Here is a 23,296-nt window from a genome sequence, read left to right as displayed (position 1 = left end):
TGAAAGAAAAAATGAAGGTTTATGAAGTATTTTACTATGTTGTATAAAATTCTACAGTTAATAAAGCCACACTTAAAATTCTCGTTCACATTTCTTTAAGTTTTTAACACATTTAAATGAGCGCACAGTAGCTTTTCTTCAGGAAACAGGTTATATGTCCATTAACACAAATAGCGGTCGCACAATCTCAGATATGAAAGAAAACACATGCATAACAATGGTCCCATCTGAATATCAGTGGTCATGCTACATTCGCTGAAGTGATATGTTGATCATCGACACATTAAAAGTATGACAAATTCATAAAAACAGATCCAAGGCATTACGTTCCCAGTATTAGCACAAGTAGATGAAGTATTTTTTTTATTGCTGTAATCTGTACTACTTTTTTTGCACAAAGTCTTTAGTGCGGTTTCAATTGGAGACCGAAATGTCTCACATAACCAGTTTAACCAGTAGCATTCACTCTGAAATGACGACATTGACAGTACAAGCAAACAACACACACTTTTTTGGCAACTATACATTTGTTTTAAGAGCCTACGGTGAGAAAGAAAATGTAAACAGTAAATAAAATTACTTGTACAAAATGAATGTAGATATTAAAAATGCACTGGATATATTCAATCAAACTAAATATACAAAGAGCTGAAAAGGCAAGACGTATCAAATTGAAATTGAAAAAAGCTCCGTCAATGGCAGTGTTTCCCAACCCTGTTCCTGGAGGCACACCAACAGAACATATTTTGGAGGTCTCCCCTATCTCACCCATTCACTTCAGGTTTTGGAGTCTCTTCTAATGTTCTGGTGAGTTGATTCAGGTGTGTTGGATTAGGGAGAGCTTGAAAACGTGTACTGTTGGTGTGCCTTCAGGAACAGGGTTGGGAAACACTGGGTTAGAGGACACATCTTCACACGGGCCAAACAGCCTGAGATTAATACCAACAGTTAATGATCATCATGTTGAAAAAAATATATATTCACAAGTCACAAATGCTGGACAGAATTTAATTTACATATATGACCCTTATTTTATAGCTCTAAGACCAATCATCAAAGGCATGATTTATTTTCTAAAAGGGACAGTTCATACACCCAAAAAATAAACAAATAAAAAAATCAAGGTGACTACTTTTTCTTCAGTAAATCTTATATGCTTATATAAAAAAATGTGAAATGATGATTAGAAATAATAATGTAAATTACGTAGTTGTGGCACGGTGGCTTAGTGGTTAGCACTGTCACATTACCGCAAGAACGTCGCTGGTTCGAGTTCTGTCTGGGTCAGTTGGCATTTCTGTGTGGAGTTTGCATGTTCTCCCTGTGTTGGCGTGGGTTTCCTCCGGGTGCTCCAGTTTGCCACACAAGCCCAAAGACGTATGTGAATTGGATGAACTAAATTGGCCGTAGTGTATGAGTGTGTGTGAATGAGTGTGTATGAGTGTTTCCCAGTACTGGGTTGCGGCTGGAAGGGCATCCACTGCATAAAACATAAACAATTCTGGCAAATTGTTGGCGGTTCATTCCGCTGTGGCGACCCCTGATAAATAAGGGACTGAGCCGAAGAAAAATGAATGAATTATGTGTAGTTTCTTGTGATCATAAAACCACAATCTATCATCATTAGCCATAGGAATTGCTTTTGTTTTGCCTGTATATGTTTTTTTTAAACAAAAATTCACCAAGAATTATGATTTTAGCTTAAAAAAATAGCAAATAAATAATTAATAAAGAGATCTAAAGGTCACAAAATTAAGAACAAATTTTCTTTTTTTGCATGAACTACCCCTTTAATACTGTTGGTTCTCAAGTCCGACACCGCCAACCTGATTTCACCCACTAGGACATGGTCCTGGATTAACATCTATGTTGATCCTGGAACAACATTCAAATTAGCCAATCAGAATTCAGGGATATGTTTACCGTTTATGTCTAGGCTTACGGTTAGGTTTCTGCACTTCTACATGACTGTTATCCAACTATTACTCCCCTCTGATTTTGGAAATAAGTTACAGTTATGGTTGGGTTTAAGGGTGGGGAATAGGTTTGAATAACATTTTCCAACAAAAATTATTTTAGGATGAATCTAAGGGCCCACGCCATTTTGAAGCCCCCAGAGTAACTATTAAGGCTGATTTATACTTCTGCGTAAAGTGCACACATATGGTCCGCCGCAACCTTCACGCAGTTGCATAGCCCTCGCCAGTGCTTAATTTGTAAATAATTTATTAATTCCCGGAACAAAACCAGGAAGTAAAACCTACTATGACTGACATCCGCCACACAATTTCAGTTTTCCCGGAACATGACGCGCAAAAAAAAACGTCACATTTCTGAACGGTCGATTATTTTGTGTGCGATATAACGTTATAGGTCAGTCATCGTTAATAAAAACATTTAGCTGCAAGGATAAATCGTATGAACAATCACTATTCAGTTCACTATTATGTGCCAAGTGAAATACAAATAATTAATTGACTCACTCAGTCTAATCTTCAAGAAGAGCCCTCAGTTACATCTTCTGTCATGTTTTCTGGCTGAATTGAGATCGCTTTGCTTCTTTCTCCCGCTATCCTGATCCATTCGTGCAGTTTCATCTACTCAGGATCTCTTATGATTCTCATTATCAGATTTACTCGTGGTTTTAAAAAATGGAAATATGGGTGACTGCCTCTTTGCCATTTTGAAAATACAAGTATTTAGGTAGGCCACTATGGCATTATTTGTTTTCGCTCATCACTGCGCGCGAAACAACAATCCCCAACCAATGAGACTGATTATGAGACAAATTAATGCCGGATCCATTAAAATTAATACTAGAATGCAAAACACGAATATCAGACATTTTCCGGAACAGGATCCAGCTCAAATTAAGCACTGGCCCTCACCATCATGGCTGATGCTGACGCCCGCCTCTCAAAAAATGTAGCGCAAGCTCTGTGATTGGTCAGCTGAGTAGCACTGATGAGCGCAGAAGTATAAATGCACGACTATGCGCAAGGCAGGCTCCGTGGGTCACGCAGATCACTCGACAAAGTAGAAATCAGCCTTTAGGGTGCTCAATTAAACCCGAAACCCCACCCTAGCTCTTCAATTTCATTTGCAATACCCACCTCCCAGGTCTTCAATTTCATCTGTGATACCTTACCCCCTTCTTCGCTTTTGTCCATGACAGCCTTTCAACCTCCCATCCCACCCCCGCTCTTCACTTGTCCACAACAGCCCCCATCAGAATGTTGTCATAGGGGCCGTACCGGCCAGCGGCGACCCTGTTCCAGTATTAACGTAGATGTTAATCCAGGATCACATTGTACTTGGCAAAATCATGACGTGCAGTCTGACACACACATCTTTGAGTGTCTGTGATTTTTGCCTAGTAAGACGTGTTGTTCCCTTTTGATACCTGACCATCATGACATACCTGGCAACATTTGTCCCTGAAAATCCGGGAGACTAGGGGGGTTTCGGGGGTGAGGTGTCTGAATAAGACTGTTGAGAACCGGGTTCTGTGTACTGTGGTGTTAGTAACTGCTGAATCGTGTTTTGGGCGGCCTCTGCGATCAGATCCTATTCCAATGTTGGTGACCCGGGGGTTTCACAGACCGTACCAAAATTCTGAGGGGGCAGGGGGGATTTTTGATATTACGGGAGCTTTCCGGAAGAAATAACAAAATGGGAGGGTGGCGGGAGATGGGCCTGAAATACGGGAGACTCCCGGGAAACACTGGAGTGTTGGCAGGTATGCATCATGCACTACCTGATGTCGATCTGTGCTATACATGGACATGTGCCTGAATGAAAACACATGTAAAGTGCTTTTAACTCACTGCCATTTTTCATTTTACACGTCTTATCTTACATTTTTAAACCAGTGGAGTAACACAGTGTATAAAAGACCATAAAACACACAAACTAATTGAGAAACACTGTATGCGATACATCGAAGCCTTCAGCAGCAAATGTTTTAAGACGGGGTGTGCTGTGCCCATATAGAATATTTGGCAAAAGAAACATCAAAACCATATTTGATCCATTACCTGTCGACACGATCAACACACAACAAAGGAATGGTCTCCTATTGTGACTCTACCGAGTGAAACGGTATCACTCCTCGGTTTCATCTTGACGTTGAGGGCTTGGAAACGCGAGCCTTGGCCCGTTCTGGAGCCTGGTTTTGCGGCTCTTTTGCAGGGCTGCTGTGATTTGTTACACCAGCAGGAGCGTTTCTGGCTGCGGCAGAGTGAATCTCCTCGCTGCAGGACTCTTACAGCAGAGCACATTTGAAGATGCTGTGCTTTTTGGAGCGCTTCTCTGAAATCTTCACCGGCCCGCCGCCGTCAGCTTGACCACCATCATTCTGCCCGATAAAAACACAAGACGCTTTCAGTTTGCTTCCTTTAACCAATTTACATGGTAGGAAGGAAGAAAGAAAGGATGGATGGATGGATGGAAGAGAGAAAGAAAGGATGGATAAAAGGAAGGATGGATGGACGGAAGAGAGAATAGAAGAAAGGAAGGATTGATGGATGGATGGATGGATAGAAAAAAGAAAGGAAGGATGGATGGAATGAAGGATGGATGGATAGATGGAGCGATGGATGGATGGATGGGTGGGTGGAAGAGAGGATGGAAGGAAGAATGGATGGATGGATAGATGGATGGATGGATGGGTGGGTGGAATAGAGGATGGAAGGAAGAATGGATGGATGGATAGATGGATGGATGAAAAGAAGGAAGAAAGGGAGGATTGAAGGATGGATGGATGGGAATCAGAAAGGGTGGATGGATGGAAGGAAGAAAGGATGGATGGGAAGAAGGAAGAAAGGATGGAAGGATGGATGGATGGAAGAGAGAAAGAAAGGATGGATAAAAGGAAGGATGGATGGACGGAAGAGAGAATAGAAGAAAGGAAGGATTGATGGATGGATGGATGGATAGAAAAAAGAAAGGAAGGATGGATGGAATGAAGGATGGATGGATAGATGGAGCGATAGATGGATGGATGGATGGATGGGTGGAAGAGAGGATGGAAGGAAGAATGGATGGATGGATGGGTGGGTGGAATAGAGGATGGAAGGAAGAATGGATGGATGGATAGATGGATGGATGAAAAGAAGGAAGAAAGGGAGGATTGAAGGATGGATGGATGGGAATCAGAAAGGGTGGATGGATGGAAGGAAGAAAGGATGGATGGGAAGAAGGAAGAAAGGATGGAAGGATGCATGGATGGAAAGAAGAAAGGAAGGATAGATGGGGGTTGGATAGAAGGATGGATCGATGGGAAGAAAGGATAGATGGAAGGAAAGATGTATGGATGGAAAGAAAAGATGGAAGAAAGGATGGATTGATAGAAAAAAGAAAGGAAGGATGGATGGATGGAATGAAGGATGGATGGATAGATGGAGCGATAGATGGATGGATGGGTGGGTGGAAGAGAGGATGGAAGGAAGAATGGATGGATGGATGGATGGATGGATGGATGGATGGGTGGGTGGAAGGAAGAATGGATGGATGGGTGGGTGGAAGAGAGGATGGAAGAAAGAATGGATGGATGGATAGATGGATGGATGAAAAGAAGGAAGGAAGGGAGGATTGAAGGATGGATGGATGGGAATCAGAAAGGGTGGATGGATGGAAGGAAGAAAGGATGGATGGGAAGAAGGAAGAAAGGATGGAAGGATGCATGGATGGAAAGAAGAAAGGAAGGATAGATGGGGGTTGGATAGAAGGATGGATCAATGGGAAGAAAGGATAGATGGAAGGAAAGATGTATGGATGGAAAGAAAAGATGGAAGAAAGGATGGATGGATGGATGGATGGATGGATAGAAAAAAGAAAGGAAGGATGGATGGATGGAATGAAGGATGGATGGATAGATGGAGCGATAGATGGATGGATGGGTGGGTGGAAGAGAGGATGGAAGGAAGAATGGATGGATGGATGGATGGATGGATGGATGGGTGGGTGGGTGGAATAGAGGATGGAAGGAAGAATGGATGGATGGATGAAAAGAAGGAAGGAAGGGAGTATTGAAGGATGGATGGATGGATGGATGGGAATCAGAAAGGGTGGATGGATGGAAGGAAGAAAGGATGGATGGGAAGAAGAAAGGAAGAAAGGATGGAAGGATGCATGGATGGGAAGAAGAAAGGAAGGATAGATGGGGGGTTGGATAGAAGGATGGATCGATGGGAAGAAAGGATAGATGGAAGGAAAGATGTATGGATGGAAAGAAAAGATGGAAGAAAGGATGGATGGAATGAAGGATGGATTGATGGAAGGAAGAAAGGATGGATGGAAGAAAGGATAGGTGAAAGGGAGAAAGGAAGGATTTACATTCCTGCCATGTTTACATTCCCGGCACATTCCTACATTCCTGAAAAACTTGTGTCTTGTGGCGACAATTTGCCTCTATTTGTGTGTTTAACCAATTTACAAGAAAGAAAAGAGAGAGAGAGAGAGAGAGAGAGAGAGAGAGAGAGAGAGAGAAAGGAAAGTGATTTTACATTCCTGCCATGTTTTAGCACAGACTTACCATAATTTACCATTACAATATTGATTTAATGCTGAGTTCACAGCAAATGTGGAATACTGCATCATTAGCTTTAGTTTACTCGTATTTCTCCATCCTTAAAATAGTAAAAGCGGATTCGGACACGCCCTTAATACTTTTGCGCCATGAGCTTTAGACTTTGTGCCTAGATCGTTAAAATACAGCCCATAGTCTGTTTTGAGTTTCTTTCTGGACTTTAAACGTGTCAGGACTGTCATTGTTCATGGAGGATGAGGGAGCTCTCCAATTTCACCTAAAATATCTTAATCTTTGTTCTGAAGATGAACGAAGGACTTGGAATGGCATGAGGGTGAGTAATTAATAACTTAATTTTCATTTTTGGGTGAACTAACACTTTTACTAACAAGAATTACCATTTTCCTAGCATGTTTTAAGATAAGCATTTTAGTTAATTAACATTTTGCTAGCATGTTTTAAGATAAGCATTTTTGTTAATTAACATTTTGCTAGCATGTTTTAAGATAAGCATTTTTGTTAATTAGCATTTTGCTAGCATGTTTTAGGATAAGCATTTTTGTTAATTAGCATTTTGCTAGCATGTTTTAGGACAAGCATTTTTGTTAATTAGCATTTTGCTAGCATGTTTTAAGAGAAGCACTTTTGTTACTCAGCATTTTGCTAGCATGTTTTAAGATAAGCATTTTTGTTAACTAGCATTTTTGCTAGCATGTTTTAGGATATGCATTTTTGTTAATTAGCATTTTGCTAGCATGTTTTAAGATAAACATTTTAGTTAATTAGCATTTTGCTAGCATGTTTTTAACATGTTCTAATTTATACTTTATGCCAGAATGAATTACTATGTTGTTCAAATGTTTCACAATGTCTTAACACATTGGAGTCATGGATTTGCATGTAACATTTTGCTATCATCAAGTAACAGGTTGCTAGCATGTCCCTAGCATACGTCCCTAGCATAAGTAGCTCATTGCTCAAACATCAATGATTGTTGCTAGTATGTACTTCAACATTTTAGAAACATGCTAGTAACAGGTTAAGTACATGGATGGTTTTAACATGTTGCTAACATGTTGTTAGCATGTTTTATTATAACGATAGCATGAATTAGCATAGCATTTTGTCACATTTCGAGCATGCTTTACAAATATTAACCATAAAACAAAAAAAGGAACAACATAGCATAGTTAAACCATGGTAATGAATTAACCATGCTTTGGTCACGGTTTAACTTAAAACCTAAACAGCTAATAAAATTGTTATGGATAATGTCCCAGAAAAAAACATGGTTACTAAACTTTTACTACAATAATATCATGGTTAACTCTGGTACTGTATGTGTTAGCATGTTTTACCACACAGCTAACATAACTTAACAAGCTGTTTCATGTTAGCATGTTTGTAACAGCCCTGTAATGTAAACACTCACCATTTTTCTGTTGAGTCGAGCCATAATGTCTCTGGCGAGGGTGAAGAAGGCCTCTTCAACATTTATGCTGGTTTTCGCACTTGTTTCCAGAAACTTGACCCCATAATCAATTGCCAGCTGAAGATCATGTGGAAAATGACAAAACGGTTATTAGCAAAAAGCTAGTAGCTCACATGAGGACATGTAATCTTATCCAGTATCACTCATCTATTTATTGTCTGTTGTTGATTGTAAATCATTGGCTTTATTCATCGATTCATCTTTAAAGCTGCCTTACTTTCTCTCCTCTCTCTTTGGACACCTGTCTCCGTTCGTTCATGTCACATTTATTCCCCAGGATCATCTTCTCTACGTCAGACGATGCATGCTGAAATAGAAATAGTATATGAATAAATAAACTATATAAATTAAATATAATACTTGATTTGGAACAACATAAGAGTGAATAATTAATCACTTAATTTTCATTTTTGGGTGAACTAACCCTTTAACCAGAGTTAACACTTTGCTAACATGTTTTAGCATAAGCTTTTGCTAATTAGCATGTTGCTAGTGTGTTTTGAACATGTTTATGTTATACATTATGCCAAGATGAATGAGAAATAAATTAGATATTATAATAATAATAATAATAATAATAATAATAATGATAATGATAATAATAATAATAATAATAATAATAATAATAATAATAATAATAATAATGATAATAATAATATTGATAATAATGATAATAATAATAATAATGATAATAATAATGATAATAATAATAATAATAATAATAATAATAATAATAATAATAATGATAATAATAATGATAATAATAATATTGATAATAATGATAATAATAATAATAATGATAATAATAATGATAATAATAATAATAATAATAATAATAATAATGATAATAATAATAATAATAATAATAATGATAATAATAATAATAATGATAATAATAATGATAATAATAATATTGATAATAATGATAATAATAATAATAATGATAATAATAATGATAATAATAATAATAATGATAATAATAATGATAATAATAATAATAATAATAATAATAATAATAATAATGATAATAATAATAATAATAATAATAATGATAATAATAATAATAATGATAATAATAATAATAATAATAATAATGATAATAATAATAATAATACACTGCAAAACCCCAAAAAAGTTAAGGTAACTCAAACCGAGCAACAAACCATTTAAGTTCAACTAATCCTAATGAGTGCTGTGAACTTAATCCATTTGAGTAAATTAAACAATTCGAGCACAGTAAATCCCAATCAATGAAGAGAACCCAAACCAGTTGAGTACTGTAAAACCCAATAAGTTAAGGCAACTCAAACTGTTTGAGGAAACCAATTGCTACAAACCATTTGAGTTAAAAGCTAATCTATATGAGTACTGTGAACTTACTCCATTTGAGTTGAAGTAATGAGGTATTTAATTAACTCAATACCTTCAACACTGAGTTCAAAACTCTTTTCAAATGAGTAGAATTAACTTCCAGTACATTTTCCCCCGTTTCACAAACAAGGTTTAAGGCTAGTCAAGATTAAATTGCATGTTTGAGTTGTCTCAACTCAAAATAACTTGCGCTGAGATGTCTTAAAATACGCCAGTGTCATTTTGTTTGTCTCCAGGTACACACTAGTAATACATTTAGTAAGGCCATTTTTATAAATGTGGCTTAAAGCTTAATTTAACTAAGGACTAGTCCTGGCTTAATCTAAGCCCTGTTTGTGAAATCGGGCCTTAGAGTTATATATTCAGCAAAGGCTGAATTATTCAATTAAAAAGGCTGACACAAAGTCTGATGAAGAGCTGCGTGGCTCGAAATGTCGTATACTTTGTGTCAGCCGTTTTAATTTAATAAATCTGCATCTTTGGAGCTTTGGTGTTGCCGCCTTTGTTGAATATAATTTGCACCTCCTGCGTTTTTTGGCTGAGCACCCAGTTAAGAGGGATGTGCGTGCTTTTGTACAGTTTTTCAGTAAATATTGAGTTAACTACACTCATTTCATTCGGTAAAGTTGACTCTTGGGTTTTACAGTATAATAATACTAATAATTAATGTCCCTGTAATTTCATTGGATATGCAGTGTACTAATCAAATCAAGATCTGTTTTGAAATGGAAAATGACTTCATCACTCCAGTTAATATGCAGATATTTTCGGTTACCTCCTCAATATTGCGTATCCAGTTTTTAATGTTCTCGAATGACTTCTCGCTGGTGATGTCATACACCAACATAATGCCCTGAAAAAATAAACATTCATTCGACACTTTAAAATACAGCGGAGATCAAAATTACTACTTTTTTTATTGACATTTTTATAAATAATCTAATTTTCGATGGTTCAAATTTGTAAGTAGTTTTCGTTGTGGCTCCACCATGCTAGTACAACAGCGTTTTACAAAATAACTTCGACCCCTCAACCAAAATCCTTGGAGAACAGCAATGATTGCTGCATAAACTAAGATTATCTTCCACAGCTGACAGAAGTGACTTCATTCATTCAATCATTCATTTTCCTTCGGCTTTGTCCCTTTATTCATCAAGGGTCGCCACAGCGGAATGAACCGACAACTTATCCAGCATATGTTTTACGCAGCGGATGCCCTTCCAGCTGCAACTCATTACTGGGAAGCACTCATTCACTCACATACACTACAGACAAGTTAGCTAACCCAGTTCACCTATAGCGCATGTGTTTGGACTGTGGGGGAAATTGGAAACCCGCGCTAACATGGAGAGAACATGCAAACTCCACACAGAAATGCCAACTGACCCAGCCAAGGCTCGAACCAGCGACCTTCTTGCTGTGAGGCGATCGTACTACCCACTGCACCACTGTGACACCCTTTATTATTTATTTATTTTTTTAAATATTCTAATTTTGATGGTTTTGAAGTCATTTTAGTTGTGGCTCTACCATACTAGTAAGGCAGCGTTTTGCAAAATAAACTAGACTTAAAATCCTAGGCGGCGCAATAGCCTAGTGGTTAGCGCGCTGACATATGGTGCAGTAGCACTTCAGGGCATCCCGAGTTCGAATCCCAGCTTGAAGACATTTCCCATCCCTACCCCTTCTCTCTCTCTCCCACTTCACTTCCTGTCTAAAATACTGTCCTATCAACTTAATAATGGCAAAAGGCCAAAAATAAATCTTTAAACAAACAAACAAAAAAAAAAAACTAGTTTTATCTTCCACAGTGCGCTGATAGTAATGATTTCTTTCCTGAGAGTACCGATTTCTTTCCTGATAGTAATGATTTTTCTATTGATTTTCAATTAGGTTTAGGTCAGGACTCTGGCTGGTCATTTCATGATTTACATAGTGGTAGGAGAAAAAGATAGTGATGAATCATGATTAATCGCATCAAAAATAAACGTTTGTTTTGATGTAATATGTGTGTGTAATGTTTATATTTTTATGTATATAAATTGCATACATGCATGCGTATATTTGAGAAAATGTTTATATATATATATATATATATATATATATATATATATATATATATATATATATATATATATATATTTATTTATTTATATATAATACACAGTTGAAGTCAGAATTATTAGCCCCCCTTTGAATATTATAATTTTTTTCTTTTTTAATTATTTCTCAAATTATGTTTAACAGAGCAAGGAAATTTTTACAGTATGTCTGATAATAATTTTTCTTCTGGAGAAAGTCTTATTTGTTTTATTTTGGCTAGAATAAAAGAAGTTTTTAATTTTTTATGAACCATTTTAAGGACAATATTATTAGCCCCTTTAAGCTATATTTAAAGGTATGTTTATACTAGTCTACAGAACAAACCATCGTTATACAGTAACCTGCCTAATTACCCTAACCTGCCTAGTTAACCTAATTAACCTAGTTAAGCCTTTAAATGTCACTAAGCTGTATAGAAGTGTCTTAAAGAATATCTAGTCAAATTTACTGTCATCATGGCAAAGATAAAATAAATCCGTTATTAGAAATGAGTTATTAAAACTATTATGATTAGACATGTGCTGAAAAAAATCTGCTCTCTGTTAAACAGAAACTGGGGGAAAAAAATAAACAGGGGCTAATAATTCAGGGGGGCTAATAATTCTGACTTCAACTGTATATTATTTCATACCCATTATATTATTTAAAACTACTAAAATGTCAATAAAAGTCACTTTGTTAAACTGTAGAGTTAAATTACAGCTTCAACAAGAAAATCTGATGGCGTCATAAGCTTAATGAGCAGTATTCAGTATTGTTTTTACCATAGCTCCTCTGTAGTAGGCCGTGGTGATCGTCCGAAATCTCTCCTGTCCTGCCGTGTCCCTGTAAAATGACCAAAGAGTCACACGAAAGTACACATCCTCGCCTCGATCCTTCCTTCCTTTGTCATTGGGCTCTTGACATGAGTTTGCACTGAATTATTTCCCAGCGCTGAATGTAAACATCCTGCAGAGTGAGCAGACGGAGGGAGCGTGTGGATGGTTCATAACACTACCGTCCGCACGCCTCGTCCTTCATCTCTCATACATATACAGTTACAAGCATCATAACTGGTAGATAGCCCCTGTGTGTGATGTCATTTCCTGACAGTGCTCAAGGACTATTACAAATATCAACACTTAAGCAGTAACCTTTTTAGGGCGGGGCTATATCAGTCAATTAGAACGGAGCTATCAGTCATTAAGGGCGGGGTTATCAGTCATTTAGGGAAGTGCTATCAGTCGATTAAGGCGGGATTATCAGTCATTTAGGGCAGGGCTATCATATCTTTAGGGCGGGGCTATCAGTCAATTAGAGCAGAGCTATCAGTCGATTAGGGCGGGGTTATCATTCAATTAAGGCAGGGCTATTAGTCCTTTAGGGTGGGGTTATCAGTCATTTAGGGTGGGGTTATTAGTCTTTTAGGGTGGGGTTATTAGTCATTATGTGCAGAATTATCAGTCAATTAGGGCGGGGCTATCAGTTAATAATAGCGGGGCTATCAGTCAATTAGGGCGGGGCTATCAGTTAATAATAGCGGGGCTATCAGTCAATTAGGGCAGAGCTATCAGTCGATTAGGATGGGACTATCAGCCAATTAGGGCGGGGTTATCAGTCAATTAGGGTGGGGTTGTCAGTCAATTAGGGCGGGGTTATTGGACATTTAGGGCAGGGCTATCATATCTTTAGGGCGGGGCTATTAGTCGATTAGTACGGAGTTATCAGTCATTTAGGGCGAAGCTATCAGTTAATTAGGGCAGTGTTATCAGTCAATTAGGGTGGAGCTATCAGTCCTTCAGGGAGGAGTTATTAGTCTTTTAGGGTGGGGATACCAGTCGATTAGGATGGGTTATGAGTCATTTATGACGGGAATATCAGCCAATTAGGGCGGGTTATCAGTCAATTAGGACGGGGCTATCAGTCAATTGCAGTGGGGCTATCAGTCAATTAGAGTGGGCATATTAGTCATTTAGGGCAGGGTTATCAGCCATTTACGGCGGGGCTATCAGTTCTTTAGGGCGGGGCTATTAGTTGATTAATACGGAGTTATCAGTCATTTAGGGCGGAGTTATCAGTCAATTAGGGCGGGGCTATTAGTCGATTAGTACACAGTTATCAGTCATTTAGGGGGCGAGACTATCAGTAAATGGGGCGAGGCTATCATCCTTAAGGGTAGGGTTATCAGTCAATTAGGGCGGGGCTATCAGTCTTTTAGGACGGGTCTATCAGTCGATTAGGGTGGGGTTATCAGTCTTTTAGGGTGGAGATATCAGTCACTTAGGGCAGGGCTATCAGTCAATTAGGGCAGGGCTATCATTAATTTAGGGCAGGGCTATCAGGACGTATCTCATTTCAGCTCTGCTTTCGTCCATTCATCAATCTGCCTTCATTTTGTTAGCAACACCCATCTTCCAACAATCCAATCAGTTCTCAGTGGATGAAATCATGCACCGTCCTACATTTATTTATTGATTTTTGGATCGTTTCAATTCGATGTAAGTCATTATATGGTAAAAATCTTAACTTATGTTTCATGGTCATGTAACGTATTTGAATAATTGCATTTCAAGTTATTACAAAATGTAATAATTAGACATGTATGATTGCATAAATGTTTAATTACATGGACAAAGTTTTAATAGAAATAAAAATAAAGGTTGTTTTAGTTTAAATAAAGGTAATTAAATAATACAATTAAAAGCAACAAAACCATTTAAATGCAAAAAGACATTCTGTACTCTAATAAGTCTGTTCAGGAAATTATAATCTCTTTAAACACACTCACAGAATATCATATCTCTGAAGAGGACGTGTAAATGATCACATAACCGGATAAATACAACGCAACTTAGCGCCGCATAATTATGTGACAAACAAGCAGCTCACCATATCTGCAGCTTGATTTTCTTCCCGTTCAGCTCAATGGTTCTGATTTTGAAATCTATTCCTGTGAAGAGAGAAAAGGAGAAGCTCTGTCAGATCTGCAGCACCGCATGCAATCAACAGTACAATCGATGCTGCTTAAAGTATAATGAGCCATTTCCAGTTCCTGGGGTTAAACTGCTCGCTTTCTGTCCTGCTCCTAAGTGGAAAATGACTTGTTTGTATCCCAGGTTGCCTCACATAAATGTTCTGTACTAGAACAATGAATGTTAAGGCTATTCTCATCTGACATCTCTAATCAAGTTTATTTAAATGTTCCATTCAGTAGAAACCAATAAGATGACTTGCAGTCAATGTAACTAGTCAAATGAGCAGCTCTGTGGTGTGGTTTCCTGTTGTTAAATATATATCTATATATATATAGATATCTATATATATATATATATATATATATATATATATATATATATATATATATATATATATATATATATATCTATAGATATATATATATATCTATAGATATATAGATCTATAGATATATATAGATCTATATATCTATAGATATATATATCTATAGATCTATATATATCTATATACATATATATACATATACACATATATATATATATATATATATATATATACATATATACATATACATATATACATATATATATATACATATATATATATATATATATATATATATATATATATATATATATATATATATATAGATAGATAGATAGATAGATAGATAGATAGATAGATAGATAGATAGATAGATAGATAGATAGATAGATAGATAGATAGATAGATAGATATCTATATACATATCTATATGTATAGATAGATAGATAGATAGATAGATAGATAGATAGATAGATAGATAGTCCAGATCTTTAACAGTTATATATTTATACACATAGTATATCTATGTTAAAAAATACTGTAGCAACTTTTAACACTGTAGTTTTTTTGAGCCCGTACCATAATAAAGTACTTGAACTAATCTGTTTTGGTGTTATGGCAAGAGGACAACTATAGTAATGCAAACAAATGACCCAATACTGCAGTTTTCCACAGCTATATACATTATTCTACCTTACACCACAGTAAAACTAAAGTATACAACAGTATTTGTTACAGATTATCACGTTACTATGCTATACAGTTGCTGTAGCGTTCATTAACAGTGTTGTGAATACTATATCATTTATAGCATAAAACACTTTACTATAATGTGGTTAAAACACTAGTGTTTACTATGAACTGCATCGATGAGGTACAGTTGAGGTCAGAATTATTAGCCCCCCTTTTTTAAATATTTCCCAAAATGATTTTTAACAGAGCAAGGAAATTTTCACAGTATGTCTGATAATATTTTTTCTTCTGGAAAAAGTCTTTTACTTAAGTTATTAAATTTTTTAAACCCAATTTTAAGGACAATATTATTAGCTTCTTTAAGCTATATTTTTATCGATAGTCTACAGAACAAACCATTGTTATACAATAACTTGCCTAACCTGCCTAGTTAACCTAATTAACCTAGTTAAGCCTTTAAATGTCACTTTAAGCTGTATAGAAGTGTCTTGAAGAATATCTAGTCAAATATTATTTACTGTCATCATGGCAAAGAGAAATAAATCAGTTATTAGAGATGAGTTATTAAAACTATTATGATTAGAAATGTGCTGAAAAAAATCTGCTCTCCGTTAAACGGATATTGGGGGAAAGAATAAACGGGGGCTAATAATTCTGACTTCAGCTGTATATATCAAAAAATGGCTCTTATTTGAAGCGTAAGCCTCACTAGATTTGGATTTCCCTCATGATAAAGGTGCATAATGTTAGCGATTGTAGTGAAACTTCAGTAATGTCTGAAATAAGCAGCTTTCAGTCGGTCAGCGTGAAAAATCTGCCAACAAAATTTTTCTGGTCACACAAAACTCCCAACTGGAGTGCACCCGCTGGTAAACAAGAGCTTCTTGGCGTTTTTACTTTTGGTATTTGCCGCCAGTTAATCAGGAAGTGACGATTTTGTTGTCTTTGACTTGGATGGAAACGCTGCTTTATTCGCACGTCTTTTTTTGTCATCATAAAATGCTTCGAAATATCTTTTTTCTTTGATCTGCTGCATATTTTACTTAAAATATTGTGTAAAAGAATGATTATTTTTGCAGTTTGCATGTCTGTACTTTGTATTCCTCACGTTGTGGAGACAAAATGTCATTTTGCGCATAAATTTAACTCGCATTTTTGCATGGAAACAGAGTTAGTCATAGTAGGAACACAATAATGTGTGTGGATGTTAATGGCTGCTAATTATTTAGCGAATTGCAAATAAACACTTGAATTCTACAAACTAGTTTCTTCGTACTGCATAATGTGATAATCAGTACTAGTTTACGCCATCTTCAACAGATAGATACTGTAGTTTACTCAAAAATGAGTAGGGTTTCTTTTCTGTCGTCAAAAGTAAAATAAATGACTGGTATTGCTATACTTGTGGGGACATTTGGTCACCATAATGTGAGAAACACATGGAACACACACACACACTGCAAAAAAACATTATTTTACACAGTATTTTGACATAAAAATTATAGCAGATTGAGAAATAAAGATATTAAAAAGCATTTATGATGACAAAATTAGCGCTAAATATTTTGTGAATTGCAAAGTAAAAACTTAAACGCTACAAACAAGCGTATGTATGCATGGTGTGATGAACTATCAGTACTAATTTATGGCATCTTCTATAAAATTATACTTTAGTTACTATTTACTCACCCTCAACAATATGGGTTTCTTTTCTGTTCAACGTAAAAGAAGATATTTAGAAGAATGTTGGTAGCCATTGGCATCCATAGTAAGAAAACAAAAGTGACGGGCTACGGATTTCCAACATTCTTCAAAATATCTTCTTTTTTGTTTTTATTATTTTCATTATTAAATATACTATATTAATAACTCTCATTACATGGCTGCTTTTCAGTATATATTCTTGTGTGTTGAACAGAAGAAAGAAACTCGAATAGCTTTGGAAGCAGTGACTAAATGATGACAGAATTTTCAGTATTTCTTTAAAGTCCGCATGGACTGGAAGCTGTGACCGTTTTTATTTTGGTATTGTGATGCATTTCCTAGAGAAACGAAATATTGTATGAATGAGAAAACAGTGGGCGTGGCTTGTTTTTTTTACTGCGAGCTGATTGGATGTAGTAAAGTAGCCATTTCATTCCGAAAGATCTGGGAAAGGGTTTGGGGAGAGTTATTACAACCTAACAGACTCCTCCTGCTCACCATTTCTGTTTGTAGTCAAAACTGACAACTGGAGGGGCGTGGTTAAGTATGTTAGCCACGCCCAGTTCCTCAGATAGACGTAATCTGAGAATTAAACTGAAAACAAACAGGAAGTGCATTTTCAGACTTCAGTTAAAGATTACAAGAGCAAACGATTGTGTTTTTCTTCTTAATGACATGCACAGATGACTTGTTCACCACAAAACTAGCAATGTGAGCTAATTGAATCAACACGGTTACTTTTGATTTCATGCGTACTGAACGCAGGCCTTATTTCAGCAACATCTCGACCGCAGACTCAGAGGAAGTGGCAGAAGTGTGAGGAAGTACACAAAAAAAAAAAGTGTGTTTTACAACTGGGGTCACGGACGTCCTGGCACAGGAACGCAGATATGCCAGTCAAACGCTGGTCTGCATTGGCGGAGGAATGTTGAGCGAAGATCACGAGAGCGTGATGGAGACTGAAACACTGCAGGCCTCTGTTCACGCTCACGTCTGCTGTGACCCCACACACACACCGTACTTTCCCCAGCTCTCCGTCCTGGGGTTTTCATCAAAATACCGAGCGATTGTGACGATTTCAAACATCCCAAATGCACACTCCGCTGTTTTTTTGGCCAAAAAAATGAGTAGTTTTTCTAGAGTGAATGCGAGAAAAGTCTGAAAGAAAGTCAAGGCTCGGAGACGCCACTGCGAGAGAGCGTCGCAAACAAAGGCAGAGGAGGCGGCCACATTTTAATCAGATGGAAAAACTGACAAAGGAAATGACTAAACACTCTGTGCAGCAGACCAAAGACAACTGTGCTGTTCACACACACACTTGTACAGCTATCTCTATGGGGACTTCCCATACAAATAAGTATTTTAATACTGTAGAGCAGTGTTTTCCAGCCCTGTTCCTGGAGGCACACGAACACAACATGTTTTGGACGTCTCCCTGATCTGACCCAATCTAGTTTTGGAGTCTCGTCTTATGTTCTGATGAGTTGATTCTGGTGTGTTTTATTAGGGAGAAGTTGAAAATGTGTACTGTTGGTGTGCCTTTGGGAACAGGGTTGGGAAACAGTGCTGTAGAGTGGACTGCATATTCAGTGTTTAAGCCTTAACCCAACGCTCACCGGAAACAATCTGCATATTTACATTTTCAAAATACGTCATTCTGGGTGGTTTATGAGCCGTTTTCTTCATAAGAAGCAAAAAATGTCCTTAAAAGTCAAAAAATGTACTGGTATTGCTATAATTGTGGGGACATTTGGTCTCCACAATGTCAGGAATACAAAGTACACAGGCAAACTGCACAAAAAATCATTCTTTTACACAGTATTTTGACATAAATAACTATCAGATTAAGAAATAAAGATATTTAATAGCTTTTATGACATGTTATGATGACAAAAATGGCGCTAATTATTTTGTGAATTGCAAATAAAAGCTTAAATGCTACAGACAAGTTTTTTCGTACCGCATAATGTGATAATCAGTACTAGTTTACGCCATCTTCAACAGATAGATACTGTAGTTTACTCAAAAATGAGTAGGGTTTCTTTTCTGTCGTCAAAAGTTTTTAAATAAATTACTGGTATTGCTATACTTGTGGGGACATTTGGTCTCCACAACGTGAGGAATACAAAGTACAGACATGCAAACTGCAAAAAAATCATTCTTTTATACAATATTTTAAGAAAAATATGTAGCAGATCAAAGAATAAAGATATTTAAAAGCATTTTATAATGACAAAACTGCCACTACTTTGTGAATTTTGCAAATAAAAACTTGAATGCTACAAACTAGTTTCTTCGTACCGCATAATGTGATAATCAGTACTAGTTTACGGCATCTTCAACAGATAGATACTGTCGTTTACTCAAAAATGAGTAGGGTTTCTTTTCTGTCGTCAAAAGTAGGACAAATCACTTGTATTGCTATACTTGCGGGGACATTTGGTCTCCACAATGTCGGGAATACAAAGAACACACAAACTACAAAAAAATCATTCTTTTACACAGTATTTTGACAAAGATAGGTGTCAGATTAAGAAATAAAGATATTTAAAAGCATTTTATGATGATAGAAATGCTAATTACACTAATTATTTTGTGAATTGCAAATAAAAACTGCTACAAACAAGTTTCTTCGTATCACATAATGCGATAATCAGTAGTTTATGGCATCTTATACAGATTAATACTGTAATTTACTCAAAAATTACTCACTTGATTGTGAATCACTCACTAGTTACTCACTCTTAAGTGGTACCGAAACAATATGGGTTTCTTTCTTTTCTGTCGTCAAAAGTAAAAAAAAATACTGGTATTGCTATACTTATGGGGACATTTGGTCAGGAATACAAAGTACACAGGCAAACTGTAAAAAATCCTTCTTTTACACAGTATTTTGACAAAAATACATATCAGATTAGGAAATAAAGATATTTAAAAGCATTTTATGATGACAAAAATGCTGCTAATTATTTTGTGAATTGCAAATAAAAACAAACAAGTTTCTTCGTATCACATAATGTGATAATCAGTACTATCTTATGGCATCTTAAAAAGATAGATACTGGCCTTTACTCAAAAATGACTCATTTGAGGGGGTTGAGTCAGTTACTAGTTACTCACCCTCAAGTGGTACTGAAACAATATGGGTTTCTTTCTTTTCTGTCATCAAAAGTTAAAAAATGACTGGTATTGCTATACGTATGGGGACATTTGGTCTCTACAATGTCAAGAATACAAAAAAATATTAAATTATTAAACTGTGTTTATTGTATTAAACAGTGTATTGCAGAATACACTTAAAAAATCATTCTTTCACACAGTATTTTGACCAAAATACATTTCAGATTAGGAAATAAAGATATTTAAAAGCATTTTATGATGACAAAAATGCTGCTAATTATTTAGCGAATTGCAAATATAAACTTGAATTCTACAAACTAGTTTCTTCGTGCCGCACAATGTGATAATCAGTACTAGTTTACAGCATCTTAAACAGATAGATACTGTAGTTTACTCAAAAATGAGTAGGGTTTCTTTTCTGCCGTGAAAAGTAAAATAAATGACTGGTATTGCTATACTTGTGGGGACATTTGGTCACCATAATGTGAGGAACACACGGAACACACACACACAAGCACGCACACACACACACACACACACACACTGCAAAAAAATCATTCGTTTACACAGTATTTTGACATAATTATAGCAGATTGAGAAATAAAGATATTACAAAGCATTTATGATGACAAAATTAGCACTAAATATTTTGTGAATTGCAAATTAAAAACTTAAATGCTACAAACAAGCGTATGTATGCATGGTGTAATAAACTATCAGTAATAATTTATGGCATCTTCAAAAAAATTATACTTTAGTTACTATTTACTCACCCTCAACAATATGGGTTTCTTTTCTGTTCAACATAAAAGAAGATATTTAGAAGAATGTTGGTAGCCATTGGCATCCATAGTAAGAAAACAAAAGTAAAAGGCTACGGATTTCCAACATTCTATAAAATATCTGCTTTTGTTTGTTTCAAAAGAAGAAAGAAACTCAAACAGGTTTGATACAAGTGAGTGAATTTTCATTATTAAATATACTATATTAATAACTCTCATCACATGGTGAAGCACACCAGGCCGTGATTTTATAGCTGAACATGCGAGCATCTAACAGGAGCACATTGAGTGACTCGAGTCCATCAGAATCAACATAAAATGCACACAGAACTCGATAAAGCGAGATTATGAGTCTCTTCTGGACTCAAGTATGAACTCATTTGACAGGTTAAAAGTAGATTTAACTGCGGTCAGCAAAATATCACACACCTTCCCAAAGATGATGGTATCTATATTTGTGAGTGTGTATGTGCACGTTCATATCTATCTATATATCTATCTATATTTGTAAGAGATCCATCTGTGTAACAATGTTTGTTGTTATTTGTTAGCACATTTTAAATTAATACTGATTTATATACTATTTAAATCAATAAATATTCATATATTCACATTAGTATCCTATTATACAGCATTACACTATTAATTATACTTTTTTATTATCTATTTTCCATCTACAGGTTTCTGTCAATTTATATATGTTACTACTAGAGGTATTTACATCAATACTGACTTAAATAAACGTAATTATATATTATAGGTTTTGTTAATATAGATTTTGTATATTAATTCTGATATACAAACAAATAAAAATGGATATTATCATTTATATCATCCCTGTATTATATATTAGATATATATATATATATATATATATATATATATATATATATATATATATATATATATATATATATTAGACATATATATATATATATATATATATATATATATATATATATATATATATATATATATATATATATATAAGTAATTAGCGTTCAGTACATTCTCTAGTATCTGACTGTTACCTTCTCACAGGCCTTTACATTAAATAAATCCAGATGTTTTCAAATTAAATCACATATTTTATTTGACAAAAGCCCACAGGTGCTTTTCAAACCCATTTCATCAGCGTAAATGTGACTTAATTGTATTTATTTGTTTTTTAATGACAGTCCTGCAGTATATCTGACCACTAACTATTGTCCCGCAGCAGATAACGGGACCGAGAGCCGGTGAAATGACTGACCGATAGTGGAGATGAAGGTGGTGTTAAAGGCGTCCTCGCTGAATCTGAACAGCAGGCATGTTTTCCCCACTCCGCTGTCTCCGATCAGCAACAGCTTGAACAGGTAATCGTAAGTTTTCGCCATTTATTAAACCGGTATTTCCGTCTTCAGTGACAGCGTGCAGCTTCCCTTGTTCATGCTTTGACATGAAATCATACGGTCGCGAGCGGGAGAGGCGGGGCCTCGTGGTGTGACGTCAGCGCATATCCGTGCCTGATTGGTCAAGGTAGTTTCTAGGAGGACAGCGCCTGTTGGTTAAAGCGTGCATTTTATACTGATAAACACTCATAATAGTTTACTGTGGGTCAAAGACGAGTGATTGTAGGATACTTATTGTTTTAGTAATTTTAATTATGGAAATTTTAGTAGAGCCATGTGGTTTGAATGGCTGACAAAATAAAATTACTAGTATTTTAAGAGTATAAATACACCTGACAAGATTTTTGGTATATAAATGTAGCTATGTCTATTGTGAATGAATGAGAGTTAATATTTTTTTCTTTAAATAACTAAACTGGACACATTTTAAGGTGAAAAAGCTATATTACACTTTTATTGATATCATTCTTGAATGAAAATGTTAATATTTTTCATACTAAAGACTTACCAGAGCTCTATACCCACATAGCAAAATATCTCTGGCCCAGCTCAGGCCCACACAATCAGCTTTTGCTTGGCCCACATGCCGCAGTGAATTACGGTACATGACTGGACCAAGTCTGTGCTTCCAGACAAGAGCCAAACATGGACCAAATCTGGGCCAAGTCTTAGCCAAGTTAATAACCCATAACTGAGCCTGAACTGGGCCAGATATGTTGGTGTGTCACGACTGCAATGAAATTGATAAACCCATGAATCATTGCACTTTAGGCGTGCTATGGGCGTGCCTTTCCTCGAAGCGACCTGATAGGTAGAATTTTTTATTTTTATT

General features: G+C 36.0%; 1 protein-coding gene across 1 annotated transcript; it reads right to left on the bottom strand.

Moving 5' to 3' along the window:
* On the bottom strand, window positions 1-22,548 carry LOC130219934 (ras-related protein Rab-8B-like). The gene is made up of 7 exons (XM_056452444.1): window positions 22,326-22,548; window positions 14,364-14,424; window positions 12,260-12,320; window positions 10,168-10,245; window positions 8,239-8,328; window positions 7,962-8,078; window positions 1-4,357 (listed from the first exon to the last, which is right to left on the bottom strand). The coding sequence occupies exons 1-7, from the start codon at window positions 22,447-22,449 to the stop codon at window positions 4,265-4,267; spliced, it is 624 nt and encodes a 207-aa protein (XP_056308419.1). The 5' UTR covers window positions 22,450-22,548; the 3' UTR covers window positions 1-4,264.
* Between the last annotated feature and the right edge of the window lie 748 nt (window positions 22,549-23,296).

This window comes from Danio aesculapii, chromosome 25 (assembly GCF_903798145.1).
Source record: "Danio aesculapii chromosome 25, fDanAes4.1, whole genome shotgun sequence".
Lineage (NCBI taxonomy): Eukaryota > Metazoa > Chordata > Actinopteri > Cypriniformes > Danionidae > Danio > Danio aesculapii.
The sequence above is the reverse complement of the archived record's forward strand: the minus strand, read 5'-3'. Positions and strand labels throughout refer to the sequence as shown.